This window comes from Juglans regia, chromosome 7 (assembly GCF_001411555.2).
Source record: "Juglans regia cultivar Chandler chromosome 7, Walnut 2.0, whole genome shotgun sequence".
Classification (NCBI taxonomy): domain Eukaryota; kingdom Viridiplantae; phylum Streptophyta; class Magnoliopsida; order Fagales; family Juglandaceae; genus Juglans; species Juglans regia.
Genome location: NC_049907.1, coordinates 45,782,808 through 45,801,628, shown reverse-complemented (window position 1 = coordinate 45,801,628; position 18,821 = coordinate 45,782,808). Strand labels below are relative to the sequence as shown.

The 18,821-nt window shown below is 34.5% G+C and overlaps 1 protein-coding gene across 5 annotated transcripts; it reads left to right on the top strand.

Moving 5' to 3' along the window:
- The first annotated feature begins 6,412 nt into the window (after positions 1 to 6,412).
- LOC109008636 (cyclin-A2-4-like) lies at positions 6,413 to 18,707 on the top strand. Of its 5 annotated transcripts, none has more exons than XM_035692338.1 (12): positions 6,413 to 6,523; positions 6,667 to 8,321; positions 8,677 to 8,944; positions 10,014 to 10,141; positions 10,746 to 10,838; positions 15,692 to 15,825; positions 16,126 to 16,201; positions 17,365 to 17,441; positions 17,542 to 17,575; positions 17,682 to 17,831; positions 17,923 to 18,057; positions 18,206 to 18,707. In XM_035692338.1, exons 2-12 carry the CDS (start codon positions 7,956 to 7,958, stop codon positions 18,260 to 18,262), a joined length of 1,518 nt encoding a protein of 505 aa, XP_035548231.1. In that variant the 5' UTR covers positions 6,413 to 6,523; positions 6,667 to 7,955; the 3' UTR covers positions 18,263 to 18,707. The 5 variants fall into 5 exon arrangements, with proteins under 5 accessions (XP_035548231.1, XP_018844357.2, XP_035548232.1 ...); XM_018988812.2 differs by having other exon boundaries at positions 6,420 to 6,523; positions 7,965 to 8,321; XM_035692339.1 differs by having other exon boundaries at positions 6,421 to 6,731; positions 7,965 to 8,321.
- Positions 18,708 to 18,821: the final 114 nt, after the last annotated feature.

Below are 18,821 nucleotides of genomic sequence, written 5' to 3'. Positions count from 1 at the left end.
TTGAATTCCATGAATACCCTTTAAGGCTTTTACTTGGACTTTTTGAACGGGATTTGATGTCGAAGTGAGTTGAGTTGAGTTGAGTTGAGTTGAGATGATAAAATATTGTTAGAATATTATTATTTATTATTATTATTATTTTAGGATTTGAAAAAGTTGAATTATTTATTATATTTTATATTAAGATTTAAAAAAATTGTAATGATGAGTTGAGATGATCTCAACTTCCAAACGAAGCCTTTAACTTTTTATTCCTGAGATTCCTTGGCTGTGTGGAGGAGAAAATAGATCAGCTACATACATACAAACCTTTATAAAAAAAAGTAGATTATATCTAAAAAAAATATATAAATAAAAATATTCTTTATTAATGGTATCTACTTTTTTTTAGAAATAATTTGTATAAATTTTATCTATTTAAAATTTATACTTAACATTACTCAGAATCAAGATCTCATTTGACAATCTTTTAACTTTGCGTTCGTGCGGATTTTGGGGGATGTAAAATTATTATTTATCTCAAAAACTTAAGCTGATAAAAAGATATAGATTTTCTTATTTATTTTATATTTTAACACTTCTATCACGTTTGGGTTAAATTCTCCCTCAATGAGTGACCAACAGGTATAATATTTAATTAAATGGGATAGAGTGTAGAGTTAGAATTCGAACTCAATACATCTGCTCTGATACCATGTGAAATCATTACTTATTCCAAAAACTTAAACGGATACAAAAATATAGATTTTATTATTTATTTTATATCTTAACATGAGATAATGATTTTTATTTTTCTCTTTTATTTTTACTTGTACGCTTGAATTGCTTCAAAACCAGAGTTTATATACACTCACAAATTTGGCGCATATTTTTTTTTTTTATAAAAGGTAGATTCTATAAATATATATATATATATATATAAATATAATTTTTCTTTACAGAGTCTGCTTGTACATTTGAAGTTTTATCTAAAATTAGTCGACAAAATTATCTAATTTTCTTAAATATCGAAATTATATGAGACTTACTCTATATAATTATATCTTTTTTACTCTAAAATTTGGGAGTTTCAGTAAGAATTATAAAAAATCTATATCAAAATCTAAATTCATCACAGCTAAAAAAGCATGCTCTTAGCAAACATTAATCAGCGACTTGAAATTCTTTTTTGCATAGATTCTCTTCTTTAATGGATAGAGGACACTTCTTATAATTATTGAACATTATCTTCTTCTTCTTTTTTATAAGAACAAAATATTTCATTAATAAATAAATTTTACAGATATTTTTCATATCAAATGGTTTGAAAAATAAAATCTGAAAAACAATCACACCACATTGAGATATCCTCAACATTCCAAACAAACCGGACAAGTTTGTGAGCAACCCGATTGCCTTCTCGATACACATGTTGTATTTTGCACTCAGCATATAACCCTTGAAGTTTCTGATTTCATGCACTTGAAGTTTCTGATTTCATGCACTAAGGATCAAACAGAGGAGCAGTTTCAAGTTCATTATTGAGCACTTGTACAGCCATCAAGCAATCTGACTCAATCAACATTCTTTAGATTCCGATGTTAGCACACAACATAACATCACCCTTCCCATCTTTAAGCACCAATCCCACCCCTGCTCTATTGATCTCACCAAAAATTGCTTCATCTACGTTCAATTTCAACCAATTACTAGGCGGAGGCTTCCACTCACAGTAAGCTCGAGCCATAGACGGCACTTGCTTCGGATCTATGAATGCATATAAAAGTAATTGTAGTACTTTTTATAAGTATCTCGTTCTACTAGAATTTGTGGTCATTAACATGGAAAAAATTAAAATTTTAAAGCAACTAATTTGTGGAACTGTGCAAGTGGACCGGACAGTTTTTACAATAAATAATTTTATGATGTCATTATGATGCAGACTTAACGTCAATTGTATTAATAAGAGAATTGTCATCATTATAAAAAATTTTATAAAAGTTAAATTCATAAATTGGCGATGTTTAATATAATATATTAGATCTATTTTATAATAAAAATAATTTGATATTAAAATACGTTAATTTGTAAATTTATTTTTATAAAATATTTTTATGGTTAAAATATTTATCTAATTATAGAGTGACATGACAACCATGAATTTAAGTAGGATTTTTACGAGAAAGAACTTCGTACCACCAATTGTAATATTACAATTGGGGATATTAAAAAAGAAACTTGATATATATTTGTAACGCATCGATTTTATATTAAATAAAGAGACGTGGCAACCATGCATTAAGTCTTGCTCACCTCTACAATAAATAACTTTTTGTCAGTACCATGTGTAGCATCTTTTTTTTCTCAAGTGGACTACTATTTTTATAAATAAATACAGAAAGTCAGTACATCTGAAGTTGTCCAAAACTAAAAATTAATTATACAACTATGGATCATTTTCACTATGAAATAATAATAGAGAATGAGAAATTTGGATTAGATAAATGTTGTCGTAGGCTTGCGTCACCGCTGCCCACTGCCCATTGCGTCAAATTATGCGCCATTATGTAACATGATTAAGAAGATGAAAAATTAGACAAAAAAAAAAACCAGGGAAAACTTGACAAAATACAACGTATCAATTCTAAAAAAGAATAACGGGAGATTTGGATAGTGAATTTAGAAAAAAAATAAAAGTTGAATAAAATATTATTAGAATATTATTTTTTAATAATATTATTATTTTAATATTTAAAAAAGTTAATCATTTATTATATTTTGTGTAAGAATTTAATAAAGTTGTAATGATTATAAAAGATGAGTTGATGATACTTTTATATCCAAACTAGGCCCGCAATGGATTTCTAAGCCCAACTCAAGATGAAGGGCCCCCACTAGAAGATAGCAGAATGAGAGAAGAAAAAGAGACAAGGAGGGGACAAAAGTTGAGGAAGGACAATGTGTCAGGAGAAAAGTGAGAGAAGTAACATAAAAAAATGAAGATGTGACATAAAACAAGAGAAGATCAGAGGATAAAGGGAACGACCAAACCACTTCTAAAGGGGATGTTTTATTCAACTGAAAGGACCTAGAAAGGGATAAGACAATGACTTTGATATCTTCTCCAACTTCTTCAATTTCGCAATCGAAGCTCCAGTGACAACTTCTCCGTCAGAAAATAAATATTCGATTTCCATTATACAATAAGAAAGAGAGACTATGAGAAACTATAAAACAAGTATATTATAGTGGATTTGCCTTTTTAATCGACCCGTGGATGTAAGTCTAGTGCCAAACTACGTAAATCTGTCTCTCTTTTATTTTTCCTACATTTAGTTTCGTTCACCTCATGGATGTACGCACCGACGCCATACAACCGCACTAAACCACCATTGAGGGTATCGGACCACACCGATCGAGATCCAAATAGTCTCAACAGATTGGAAACTACTCTTTCTCCGCTTCTAATCTATTGTGCTATTTTTGAGTATTAACAAGAGTAGTATGTAAAATGAACAAAAACATCTTATATTTTATATCAAATAGATGAAAAGAACTCCTATTTAATCATTTTCAAATATAGACACTTTCATGTGATTCATGGCGCCGATTTCCTTATTTTATATAAAAAGAACCCAAATCTAAACCGAAGTACGCGCACACACTTGGCCTTACAAAAACGTTACTACTCTCTCTCTCGCGTACACGTCACATTTGATCTCACAAAAGATTAAATTAAGCTTTGTTGTATACAATTATTTTTGTATATTTTTTATGCACTCTACTAGTGTAATTAATTAAATAAGTTATTTATATTAAAAAAAAATGACGCTGTCAATCACATCAGTAGAATGCATAAATAATACACAAAAGTGACTGCACATATAATTTTTGTGAAATATTCTCTTTCTCTCTCATGCACACACACATTTGGTCTTTTTGGTCTTGTTTGGATTGTGAAAGTATTTTATCTCATAATTACAACTTTCTCAAATTTTCACAAAATATAATAAATAATTCAACTTTTTCAAATCTTAAAACAATAATAATATTAAAAAATAATATTATAATAATATTTGATTTAATTTTCAACTTTAATCTAAAATCATCTCATTTCATCTCACTATCAAAGCCACTCTTAAAAACTAAGACTATTAATAAGCAACATGGTATTTTAAGTTTTCAAAATCTTAAAAACACGGGTATTCAATTTCTTACTAAAACTCAGAATCTAGCATTGGATCTCGATCGACAAATTAATCTAGAACTTTTCTTAGAGCTATTTTTTTTTTTCACAAAATCTTCTAAAAACCACAACATATTCCTCGGGAGTCCGGGACACCATTTTCTATCTTCTCTTGAGTTTACATTGCTCTATTTTTTTATTTTATTTTATGTATATCTAAGTTTTTAATATGCCATTAAGTAGTGTAATGGCAGTTCTATCTATCAGTTATTGTAGAAGATCAATGATTTGGTTGGGTTAAACTCACACCTAAAAACGAAGACTCATTTGTTATATATACACCACACCAGATTGGGTTACGTTGTATTGGTTGGAAGTGTTGGCTGATTGATTTGGCTTGCTTGTTTCGTTTGTAGCTTGGCAGTCGTATCTCGATCCTCCCTTGAGAAGATGTCACCCTTTTATCCTTAGGAGTTCGCCATCCACCGATCCATTGTCGTTGGGCAGCCATGACAGACCAATAAACTGCAAAATTTACCCATGCCTTTAACTTGGGCTTTGTACCCCATGTTGGATGGGTTTATTGGAACATTACCCAAATTTTTTTTTTTTTAGGGGTAAATCTCGCACTTGATCTATCTTTCATTAGCCTTTATGGGCTATGATATTGTTGAGAATCGAGTTCTCATGCCCCACTCCCCATGATCAATGGTCATGATCATAGAGACAGTTTCAGTAACGAGTGCAATAAACTTTGAATGAAAGAATACAATAATTAATTAAGGTGGATTTATGGTAATAATGATGAAGTAACGGTACTGTAATTAGGATCACCGGCCTGCATATCCTAGTGATGATCCTAACATCTAATAATTGCTTTGGATCGATGATGCGCGCATGGTAACTAACCTGCATGCGTATTAAATGGAGGTAGCCCATTTTGAGTAGTTATATAATGATTGATTTTTGGTGAATTTGATTGGGAGATAGATGATGATGATGATGATGATGATGATCGATAACAATAAATGTTCATGGAGACTGGGAGAGAGTCTGATTGTATATATTAATATTTAACGTACGGTGACATTAACAACGTTTGTATTGGTGGCTACCATCAATGGTGGGGGGACATTGACAACAATGGTTAAACTTTACAGAACAAGAAAGTAAAACAACGTAACAAGGACTAAAAAGAAGACTACTTTTTGTTGGGTTACTCTCTTTGATCTCTCCCGCACTGTAAATTCAAGTTTTTAATTAATTACGACTTGACAACAATGGTCGCATCTTTACTCAATACACACTATTTTATTTTTATTAATTTTAAATATAAAAATAATATTTACAATCGTGAAAAGTATAAACGTTACGTGTTTTACAAATATGTACAAAATTTTTATAAGCTAAAAACATGTATAAAAAACTTGGGGGAACGTTGCAATAATTCGAAATTCGAAAACAGAAACGAAACAATAAAAGCAAAAAACTAGCAGGCTGTTGCTCTCGACAACAACATGCAAGTCATGTACATACGTAGTTATAACTTAATAACAAATAATAAAGAGTTGGATGCAAATAAGGTGGTCCCTTTTTGAGAAATAGCTGGTCTTTGCTGCATCCCTTAATATCTGAGGACTTGCCATATTTCCTATCAAATAATCCCAGCTGGCCTGCCATGTTATATATTTTACCTTGTCGTTAATATAAATAATGTTATCAAAATCATGTCACAGCTTTTCTTTTTCTTTTTCTTTTTTTAACGTATAAAATGAAAAACAAATTACTTCTAATTAACGTAAATTAAAAATTAAAAAAAAAATCTCCAAATTCAAAAAGCTCTAAAATCCGCAGCACTTCCAAAGAGCTTTGTATTTATATTAAATTATAGAACAGGTAAAATTTTATATTATTTGATATTAAAATGCATACTAAAAACTCCAAAAACTCGTAGCCAAACCATCATTAATCATCCGGCGATCAAACCTTAGCCGTTCAATGACAAAAAAATCCTCTCAGATACAATAAACAAGTTAGCTAAAACATTAAAGTAGCAGGGGTGAAATAGTAAATAAAAACCTAAAATGGCCAGTTCTCGGGAACGAAATCACCCAATGAACTGTTTTCCTATTATTAAAGTCAAAGAGTCAAACACCATTTTCTTTCTAATTAATTATTACAATGGTTATTGAGGTATCAGTGTCACTCCTCATTTTCTTGTTCTTTTTCTTTTTTTCCTCAGGGAATTTGAACTCCAAAGACCATCCCGCTCTCTCGCTCTCTCTCTCTTTCTCTCTCTGGCCTTCTCTCGAAGCTCTCGTCTTTGTTCTCTTGGAGGAGCTTACAAGATAGATTCAGGTCAAACTTCACGAATCATCATTAATAAATTTATAAATGCATGCACTTACGTATGTGTTCGCTTGCCCGTACTTTTTTTCGAATTTTCAAATTTTGGGTTTATTTAGTCAGAGATCGACTTGTGTTTACTGGGTTTGTTATAGTTTGTCATATTCTTCAACTTCTGGGCCGTGGCGTTGATGCCTCATTTGCTTGATGAGAAAATGCGGTAAATTCAAAACTTTATACAGCTTGGAATTCCTTTTTTTATTTTCCTAATTATTTGGGACTTCCACTCTAGCAAAGCTGATGCAACAATCTGAGTTTTTTCCCCTCCGGGTAAATACAGAGAAGTTTAACTATTTTGGATCCTTTAAATACTTGTTGTTCTGCGTATCGTTTCTTGGATCTCAGGTCAGGTGTGGATTTTGTTTTGTTCTTGTTTGTAAATTCAAGGTTCAAAATTTGTTATCTTTTATTTCCTGCACATTGACCGAGCGACCACATCAGGCATTATAGTTTCTTCCAACTATGTCCATGCTCGTTCCATAGATTTTCTTGCATTATTCACGGCGTGGTTTCTCAGCGTTCTGCAGTTGTGCATGAATATTTAAAAAGGTTTCGACTAAAATTTTATATTATGTATTTTTTTTGTCTTTAACGTATGTGAATCTGTTTGACATTGTTAGTTGTTTATTCACTATGTTACTCTGATAATGTGTCAAAGCTGTTCGATTGAAACTATATTGGAAGAAAAAAGAGTTCCTTGTATGATTCAAAAAAGAAGAAGAAATAAATATCGAGGTAGAATCTTAATATCTTGAAGCGAATCCGGAGACATAATATCGTAGTAAAGCAGGATACATTGCCTTAGATAGGGTTGTAGTAGGAACCGATTCCTGTTCTTGGCCCCAGTTATCCAGGTTTTTAGCTGTTATTGATAAGGTTTTGTCGGCTTTAATTCAGCTACTAATTTCAAACCACTCACAATTGTTGAATTGAGTTGAACCCACGGGGCTTAATAGATTTTCAGAGGTTTGAAAGGACTTCAATGATTAGTGGATCTCTACTGCGAATCAGATTGAATCTGATTATCTGCTCCATTTTTATCAGGAAATTGACTTCTAATGGCATTTAAAATATATATTTTCAGTAGCCAATACTACACGTATAAATATCTAGATTCTAGTTTTGCCATGACACTTCAGAATCAGTTTATTATATAAATTACTTGATGTGACTGCAAGGGAACATCAATTAGGATCTTGATAACACTTCGGCTGTTCGGCGTATATTTTTACCATGAGTTAGGACTAGAAATGGTTCTTCTTTGAAGTTGCATTTGGAACATATCCCCTAAGATGAGCACATGTTATTGTTTACAAGCCGTTTTCTGCACACATAATGCCTGCACAGCTTGCTCTCAATTTTTCTTTGCATTTATTTTGTAATTATGTTTCAGGTTTTGTTCATATGGTTTAAAGTTAATACTTTGTGCTGTTCTTCTCTGAGGCTTTTAAACATGAGGGAGAAAAACCTTGTTACTGCTAAGGGCCAGGAGCCAACCATTCCACTTACACGCGCAAGGGCTGCTGCCTTCCTTGCATCTGGAAAGTTGCCTTATCTGAAAGCTCCTATACAACAAAATCAGAAGCGAACTTTTCGAGGAAATCCAAAAGGTGCAGACTTGGATGAGAACAGCAATCATGCTCCCACTGATGCGTGTCTTCAGCGCAAGAGGAGGGTTGTGTTGCAGGATGTCAGCAATATTTGCCACAAAGGCTCATTTAGGAGCTGCTTGAATGCAACTAAAATTCAGGTCAATATTCCATGTAATTTTGTTCATGACCTCTGTTCTTATAAGGAAATAACAACAAACTTATGTTATCCAATTACATTGCTGAGTTTCGCAGCTTGAATGTTAACAAATTTCAGATAGTTCGAGCCAGAAAATATTATATGGTTTTGAATCTTTCAGTAGTCGATAATGTATTAAGTTCAAATTGAATTATAATCACTTTGGACGTTCTATTTACTTGAACATTGCTACATGTTTACCTATAGAAAAAAGGAATATTGCGACATGTTGCAAGACTTAGGTTAGGGTATTTTCCAAAAGCTTTAATTTACTCCAGAACCTGAGTTTTGCTTCCTTTTGTCCTGCTCAATGTCAGGCTAAGAACAGCAAGCTGGCTAAAAATAGTAGGGCAAACATTAGCAAAGTGGGGCCTTCAGATGCTACAGAAGGCCTACAGTTTCAAGCTGATGCGAAAGCAAACCTTCTTCAAGAACCTAAATCAAAAGAAGTTAGAAGTTCTACTAATTTTGAAGAAAAGGTGCCTCTTCAGTTAAGTAGCATAAGGGACTGTGGCATAGGCGATCATCTACTTGAATATCAGAGTTTTGGAGTGCCTTCACACCCTCAAAGTCCCCCAAAGAAAGGTTTTGTTATCTATTTCAATTTTTTACCTCTATGCATGATAACCATTACTGACCTGCAAATTACCAACTACATACCAATTTGTGTAGACTGCAAGAAGAGATCCATTGTATATTGATGTACTTATATTTTAAAGTGAGACGTGAACAAACTCTGCTAGTACAGTAAGAAAAATTGACTGATAATGAAGTATAAGTGACATTCATGATCACGATCATGAACTGCAATGTGGAACTATAATCCAGCAGTAGTTACTAAAGGGAGAGTTCAAAGGGTTACATAAGCTCTTAAAGCTTAACCTGAGCTGATTTTTCGATTTTATATATTTGTTCCCTCCTATATGAAATGTGGTCTTAGCCAATTGTACCAACCAATCGCAGAGCAGACTTAAAAAATTCACACCACAGATATGGTAAGAACAATTCAAATCAAAACTCAGAGAGCTTAAACAAGTATGAAACTTCAAGTTTTATAGGTTCACTTCCTAAAATCATCATATTGTTAGCTGGTCTTCTGCAGTTCCAGGGTCTCAGAGTAAACATGGACCCTTTTGGAGAGAACTCTGCAGTTAACTGAAATAACACTAAACCTGTATAATCTATAACAAAGAGTAGACTTGGGTTGTCAACGGGACTTGCAAGAAAGAACTGTTTGAGCCTTTTTTCTCCTAATATTTTTCATTTTTGCTTTAAATGATTACCCTTTTTTGTTTGGTTTTTTGCTTTACAATGACTTGCCATTATTCAATATTAATCATTTGTAGTACAATCAAACCATGAAATAGGAAAACTCTCGAGTGTGATAATTTTTACTTCCTCTAGTACCATCTATTGATGTTGCTTGCAAGCTTGTTCTTTGCCAGGCCATGCATCTTTCAAGTGAATGATTTAGCCATTTGATATTTCAGTGGGTTTGGTTTCTCTAATATTATTGATAATACGATAATAAACTTGGTGCATATGGTTTCATCTCAAGGCTGAAGAATTGCTTGTTAAAAGTAGCATTTATATTTGGTTCTTTCATATATAGCTGCCTGTTGCAAACAATGACATTTTGTTTAAATTTTCAAAGGTGGCTTCTATGGGGACATCATTATATCAAGCAATCCAGACGTTATAGACATTGATGCAGATTACATGGAACCTCAATTATGCAGTGTGTATGCTCCTGACATATATAACAATTTACGTGTAGCTGAGGTTTGTAATATAGATACGTCCTTTCCTTTTTTTTGCCATTACCGGTTTCCGCTTTTATCAATGCCAAATAGTACGCTTGTGATTTGTTAGATTAAGACTTGGTCAATTTTGTTTGTTAGCACTTGTCTCCAAAGACATAAAGAAAAGGGTTGTTTTATTGTAGCAATCTATCCTGTACTATGGAAGTATTTGTTATTTGCATTTAAACTATAAGTGTTTACAACTAACACCCTAATTCGAGATTAATTTACGATGTGCTTCCTGCCATCTATATTAACCGACTCTTAAAAATTAGGGGTGGGACGGGGTGAACATTGCAAAGTACTCTTGCAAAGTAATCTCAAAATAATTTATAATTTACTGTGGAAATTGCAAATGATCTCATAGTTGGGATGGATAGCTGCAATTAACCCCAAAGAAAATATATTATGAAATTTATGACTTGCTAAACCTAGAATAGTAAGAGTAATACCTCATGTCAAAACCAGGTAACACAACATAGAATTGTTTGTCATATATGCATTTTACTCATTTTTGTTGCTGATCAATATCATATAAGTATACCTGATGCTTACTTATAGTCTCATCAATTGTTTCTATATAGCTTGCTCGGAGACCATATCCTAATTTCATGGAAACAATGCAGCGAGATATTACTCAAAGCATGCGAGGGATTCTGGTTGATTGGCTCGTAGAGGTCAGGATCTTGTCATTACCCAAGTTCTCTTATTTACGTGGTCTAAATGCACATTCTTTTGTTAAGTGCACATCCCTAGGTTGTAGTTTGTGAAGCTATTGATGATTTTTTTATAGGTAAAAAATAAAATCTATTGATAAAAAAGTAAGTGTAGCCCAAGTACACATTATCATCATGAAATAGGGTCAAAACGAAACAGAGAATTGAAGAGGTTATCGTGGTATATTAATTACGAAGGAAAGGAGGGGAGTGCAAACAAATGAAGAAACAAAGGGAGGGCTGTAGTAGCAGATAAATGAAGCCCAAAATTCTAATTTGGAATGTGAGGGGGCTAAATGAGATTGACAAACGCCTCCAAATAAGAAATTTGTCAAGACAATGGAAGGTGGACATTTTGTGCTTAATGGAGACTAAGCTGAAGTTTATCACAAGTATTATCTGGAGTATTTAGGGCTGCCAACATGTAGGGTGGACATATCTGTCCTTGAATGGGGCATCAGGTGGAGTGTTGGTAATATGGGATAAAAGGGTGGTGGAGAATCTTGAAGAGTTTGTAGGGGAATACTTGGTGGGGCATTCTTTAAAAATACTAAAAATGATTTTTTATGGGCATTTGCTAGGGTATATGGTCTTAATTTGGATAGTGAGAGGCGGGTTCTATGGGAAGAGCTAGCAGGATTGTGTTATTGGTGAGATGTTCCATGGTGTATTGGGGGGGATTTCAATGTGACAAGATTTCCGAGTGAGAGATTGGGAGAAGGAAGACAAAATCATGCCATGGTCGAATTTTCTGATTTCATATTTGAGTTGGAGCTCACGGACATCCCTCTTGTCAGGGGTACATATACATGGTCTAATAACCATGCTTGGTCTAGACTAGACATATTTCTTATATTCCTAGCTTGGGAGTCGCATTATCCAGATGTATGCCAGAAAAGACTACCACGGATATGTTCGGACAATTTTCCTATAGTATTGGATTGTGGAGGCATCCAAGGGGGAAGAAGGCCCTTTAAATTTGAGAATATGTAGCTGAAAAGTAATGAGTTTGTGGAATTGACTAGACAGTGGTGGAGTTCATATCAGTTACAGGGCACTCCGAGCATCATATTGGCTGGTAAGCTGAAAATTTTGAAGAAGGATTTGAAGGTATGGAATGAATAGATATTTGGTAATGTAGAATTTCAAAAAAGTCCTTACTACAAGAGCTACAATTGGAGGGTGTAGAAGTAGAAAGCACTAGAAAAGACCGAGTCATTTCTGAATTAGAAAGGGTGACTCTAACGGAGGAGATTTATTGGAGGCAAAAATCAAGGGTATTGTGGCTTAGGGAGGGGGATAAATGCACAAATTTTTTTCATCGGGTTGCCAACTCACATAGGAAGAATAATGCCATTGAAACCATGATTATAGATGGCTGTGATTCTGCTGACCAGTCAGCCATAAAGGGCTACATTGCTGGACATTTTGAAGAAATGCTTTTGGAATCCTTTGAATGGAAGCCTAGATTAGATGGTCTTGCTTTTGAGGTCATTGATCAGAATAGTATGGCTTGGTTGGAGAGACCATTTGAAGAGGAAGAGGTACACCAAGTAGTTAGAAAAACAAACAAAGACAAAGCTCTGGACCCTGATGGCTTTACTATGACATTTTTTCAGAAGTGTTGGGAGGTGGTGAAAGGTGATGTTATGCAGGTTTTTCATGAGTTTTTCACCTATGGGAAATTTGAGAAGAGTTTAAATGCTACATTTATTGCACTTATCCCTAAAAAGGTTGGTGAAATAGAGGTGCATGATTTTTGGCCTATTAGTCTTGTGGGCAGTATGTACAAGATAATATCAAAAGTTCTTGCTAGTAGGATGAGCACGGTTATGGATAAAATCATCTCTAAGTCTCAAAATTCATTTGTTAGAGGTAGACAAATATTGGACTTGGTTCTCATCGCCAATGAATGCTTGGACAGCAGGATCAAGTCAGGAGTCTCGTGTATTTTATGCAAATTATACATGGAGAATGCCTATGATCACATCAATTGGGAATTCCTTTTTTACTTGTTGAGGAGATGTGGTTTTGGGGAGCGATGGAGGGGGTGGATGAGACATTGTGTGACAACAATACACTTCTCGGTCTTTGTTAACGGTGATCCCTTGGGTTTTTTTAATAGCTCGAGAGGGTTGTGCCATGGAGATCCACTATCACCCCTCTTATTTATCGGCTTCAATGGAGGGTGGCTTTTTCTCAGGTTATTCAGTGGGAGATACTAACCATGTTGCTTCCATTATATCGCATCTTTTGTTTGCAGATGATACGTTGTTATTTTGTGAGGCAAATCCAGGTCATCTTCAATCTTTAAAGGCTATTCTGCTGTGTTTGAAGCGGTATCCAGGTTAAAAATAAATCTCTCGAAAATAGAGATGGTTGTTATGGGTAATGTGCGTAATGTTAGGGGGCTGACTAATATATTGGGATGTGCGGTCTCTTCGTTGCCTATGAAGTACCTTGGCCTACCGTTGGGAGCATCATTCAAAGCTAAGACTATTTGGGATGGGGTGTTAGAGAAAATAGAGCGTAGGTTGGCTAAGTGGAAACGGGTGTATTTGTCTAAAGGGGGTTGGACTACATTGATAAAGAGTACACTTTCCAACCTTCCCACTTATTTCTTGTCATTATTTCCTCTTCCCGCTAGTGTTGCCTTGCGAATTGAAAAGCTTCAACAAGACTTTTTGTGGGGTGGACTTGAAGATGAGTTTAAGTTCCATTTAGTTGGGTGGGACAAGGTGTGCTCTCCCTTGAGGGGTGGTGGATTGGGGGTTTGTAATGTTAGGGCCTTCAATAAGGCTCTTCTCAAGAAGTGGCTATGAAGATATAATTATGAGAGGGAAACCTTATGGAAGATGGTGATTGATAGTAAGTATGAGAGTATAAGGGGGGTTGGTGCTCTAAGGAAGTTAGGGGGGCGTATGGGGTGGGGTTATGGAAGCATATTCGGAAAGGGTTGGTGGTCTTTCTCTTGCAACACTAGGCTGTGCATGGGGGATGGCCATAGAATCATTTTTTGGCATGACATTTGGGTTGGAGATATGGCTCTTAAGGATGTCTACTCCACTATTTTCAGAATTGCAAGGGAACAAGATGCCGTGGTGGTTGAATTGAGGGATATTAATAATGGCGCGCAGCAATGGAATGTTAGTTTTATTCGGAAGGCACATGATGGGGAAGTAGGAGTCATGGTGGAGTTCTTTAACTTGTTGTACAACATTAGTCCTGCTGTTTCAGCAGAGGATAAACTAGAGTGGTGGCCTTCTAGGAAAGGCAACTTTTCTGTATGCTCCTTTTATGAGACTCTTACTGCCCAAGGTAGGAATCACTTTCCTTAGAAGAATATTTGGCGGAGTAAAACACCTACAAAGGCTTTTTTTTTGCTTGAACAACAGTTTTAGGGAAGATACTAACTGTTGATAACTTAAGAAAACGTAGGCTTATCATCATCGACTAGTGCTGTATGTGCAGAAATAGTGGTGAAACAATGGATCATCTACTTTTACATTGTGAGTTAGTAAGGGCCATATGGAATTATTTTTTCTGTAAAGTGGGATTAACATGAGTTATGCCGGGAAGGGTGGTTGAACTACTAGCTAGCTGGAGAGGGATCATGGGGACAACACAGATTGCAACTGTGTGGAGGATGGCTCCCATTCGTATTTTTTGGTGTATCTTGAGAGAAAGAAATGATAGAAATTTAGAGGATCGTGAGTGCTCCTTGGAAGAGTTTAAGAGTTTTTTTGGAAGACTTTATTTTTGTGGACCATCGCTTGAGATTTAAATGGTCTCAGTTTCCATGATTTCCTTATAACCATTTCTTAGTTCCTAAATAGGTATAATCACATGTATACCGCCTGGGTACTTGGGCAATGTCTATCTTTATATAATGAAATATCTTCTTACTTACAAAAAAAAAAAAAAAACTTCTGTCTTAAACTCAAGTGCAGACCTTGTCATCAAAGGGATCTCCACCTTTCTGTACTTCATAATTTATGGTCAATTTTCATCATGTCTATCTGAAACTTGTCTTTATTGGTTTAAAGTGAATTCTGTCATTATTGACGGGTCACATTTAAGTCTTGCTTGAATTTTCTACATTGTAATCTATCTATATTAGGATTAGCCTTTCTAGTTTATCTTTGGCTTAATTAATTGTCACTGAGGCTGTGTTGCTGTACTTTACACAAATGTCCTGTACACTATGCTAATACTTAGGGTTCACAAGATGTACCGGAGATCTGAAATATCCTCTCTCTCTCTCTCTCTCCCCGGTCCAGCAGTTTTCTGTAAACGATCTATTGAATGATAAATTTTGTTATACTTTTTTTTTTTTTTTTTAAGAATGTTGATCGAGCACATATTGGATTTGCGAAGATTACTACAGATCTTTTTATTTAATTTTAGGTTGTCTTCTAGTACATATCTTTGCGCTTGTATTTAAAAGCTGCAACCTAATGTCACTGATACTTTGACGGCTATTTGGTCTAGAATTAACTGCATATTGTTGCAGAGCCAATATGTTTCTTATGAAAATGATATCCATTTTGTTGCACTTATTGCTGCTAGTTTATATTCATGTCATTGTTCGTATTATTTTTGTAATATAGATTAACACTCACAGGGCACAATTGATCAATCAAAATAATGGGCCAATGCTGTTAAATATGTTTTTCTCGTGTATCTCCTTTAGTTTGTGTAACTAGGTGGATACATTAGGCTTTCTTAATGGCTATCAATGGCATAATCTTCTACTTTTCTATATTTTGTGAACGAAAATTAAAATTATCTGATCAGATAAATCCTGGTTTCAGGTATCTGAGGAATATAAGTTGGTGTCAGATACGCTTTACCTCACAGTTTATCTCGTTGATTCATTTCTGACTCAAAATTATATTGAAAGACAGAGACTTCAACTTCTCGGCATCACTTGCATGCTAATTGCCTCGTAAGCTCCCTTATCTATAGTTCACAGCATGGACTGCTCATAATCTAAATTTTAGCCTAGAATCTTAAACCAATTAGGATTTGAAACTTCCTCCTTTTATATTTGAATAAATGGATTTTTTTTTCCCATTAATCTGGTGATATCATGTAAAGGTTGAAAGTTTTCATGATCTTTGCAGTCCTTTATGTTTTTGACTTGTCAGACACGAAAGTTTTCTGCAGAGGGTGGATGCAAATAGTTTGAATGATTTTTCAACTTGTAGTATCTACTGATTGTGGTTCTCCACTTTGTGGTTTGAAGGAAGTATGAAGAAATTTGTGCACCGCACGTGGAAGAGTTCTGCCTCATTACAGACAACACTTACACAAGAGAGGAGGTATGGCCTAGTTCTTATTGGAGAAATGCTAAGCCCACCGATAGTGGGTCCCCATAGTGCATCCCGATGTTTTTTTTTTTTTTTTACTTAATGATTAAGTAAGTGTTTTTTAATGATATTATGAATTTTTTTTTTAAAAAAAACTATATATATATTTAAGGGTGTTGAAAAAATGCATAAAAAAAGCCAAAAAAAAAAAAAAGAAGAAGAAGAAGAAGAAGAAGAAGATGAAATACACTTATTGTGACCCAAATTGGGTCCTGAAATTGGTGGCTGTAGTGCCGGCACATAGAATGCTTAACTCAAAATCAAAAAATGATGAAAAGAAATTTAAAGATGAAGTAAATGCTACAGTTCAAAACGTGCTTGCTGACCAAAAATTACCATCTAGTTTTATGTCTTCTATCTATTCAAATTTTCCTAGACATCAGTTTGTTGCATCACTTTAGGTCCTAACAAATTGATGTTATTGTTCATTTAGTTTTCTTTTCTTTGATGGGATAATTATTTCGTCCATTTATAATTTATTTCCTAATACCGTTTGAAGACAAATTCTCTTATAATGCTGATATGCTGCAATGGCTGCATAGAGTCATGCCGATTTAGAGAAAAGAAGTAATCAGTAGGAGAAAGGGAAAACAGATCATAGATTCCATTTTGGCTTGAGCTTTCAATCACTATCAAACTTGAAATGTATGTTGAATTTTTTTGGGAAAATATAAGTCTCCTGATGCATTGGATCTCAGATTTCATAAAAATGTTATCAGAGTTAATACGAAATAAAAATTACCTTGCACTTAAATAGAACTAGGGGGACAAAAATGACCTGTCACGGGGAAGCGACTCTAGAAATCATAATTTAAGAAGCATTTTTTTCTCATTCTGATTTATGGTGATGTCTATTAATCCTTGTGCCATCATCTTTACTGACAGACAGTGAGACCACCATCTTATTCCTCCCATAATAGTTTCATTTTTACATCCATGTCACAGTTGTAACTTAATAGAGATTTGGATATTTCAATCCAATGTGATTGATAAAGAGATGGTCTTTTTCAAGTATTAGAACTTCTAGCTCGCTGGAAACATGTATCAAGGTTTTTTGTTTTCATATACGTCTGCCATTTTTTTTTTTTGCTGCGTTCTGAATAGAGCATTGGCAGGTATTGGAACTGGAGATTCAAGTATTGAAGTATTTTGGCTTCCAGCTATTTGCTCCCACCGCAAAAACTTTTCTCAGGTACTTCAGCTTACCCAATGTTGACATCCATATTGCTGATAGTTTCAGTATTTATTTTCATATTCCAATGCATTTCTACACACTTTTTATTTTTTTCCAGGAGATTTCTTCGAGCAGCACAGGCTTCTTACAAGGTAACGTGGTTGGTTTAAGTCAGAGTCCCGGCCTTTGAGCGGGAAATGCTACACACTTTAGAATAATAAAAAACTAATATGTACATATCTAATTGAAAACTTGTAGACCCCTAGTCTGGAGATGGAGTACTTGTCCAACTATTTAGCTGAACTTTCGCTAATTGACTATGGCTTCTTGAATTTCCTTCCTTCTGTCATAGCTTCATCAGCTGTTTTTCTTGCCAGATGGACGTTAGATCAGTCAAATCACCCATGGGTTTGCATTTTCTCCTTTATTTATTTGTTTACTTTTTGTAGAATAAATTATATATATGCTGGAAATGTGACTTCGTTTATATATCTTGCAGAATCCAACTCTAGAACACTATACCTCTTACAACTCATCTGATTTGAAGACCACAGTAATTGCCATGCAAGATTTACAGTTGAACACCAACGGTTGTCCTCTGAGTGCTATACGCATGAAATATAGGCAACAAAAGGTAATGAATAGAAAAAAATACATGCAGAAGTATTTTTGGAGATAGCATTTTGAGAAGAGTATCATTGACTCACGTTGAAGGATTAGTTTTAAACACGTACAATATTAGAATTTCATTAAGTTCTCTTACGAAGTTCTTGTTGTTGTAGCAGTTCAAATCTGTGGCGGCTTTGTCATCCCCAAAACTGCTTGAAACACTATTCTGAATATATACTGGCTGTTGGATCTTTACAGCAAGGGACTGCTAACAGATAGTAGTAATACTTTCCAGATGAAAGGATCTTCTGGGTTTGCCATTTACTCCACGATGTTCTACCAGATGTCTAATCTTATTCCTCTCATATCCATTCATATCCTTTCCACCAAATTTTGGAGTCTGTTTATAGATTTTGTGGCCTTGGGTTGGGTTCTTTTAATCAGAGAACAAGGGATGTCTAGCCCCAAAGTCTGAAATCGAGTGTATTACTGTGTCACACTGTTCAGTTTATGTAGCACGTCATCAGCTGTAACCAAGAGTTAGTTTGTAACCATGGCAGCCAAAGCCTCAATTCAATTAACTAATTTTCTTTGTAATTGTCTTGTAGTTGTCATTTAAATTCTTCATTTAGAATGGTATCTCGAATATCTCTGCAGCATTATTGGAACTTATTTGTCTGATGCGTATGGTTTCTTTTGTTTCTGGTTTTCACTGCTTCCTCTGCCTTAGTGATTTAGTTTGGAAAAAATGCCATTTGGATGGATTGAATAGAATGGTTTTGACCAATC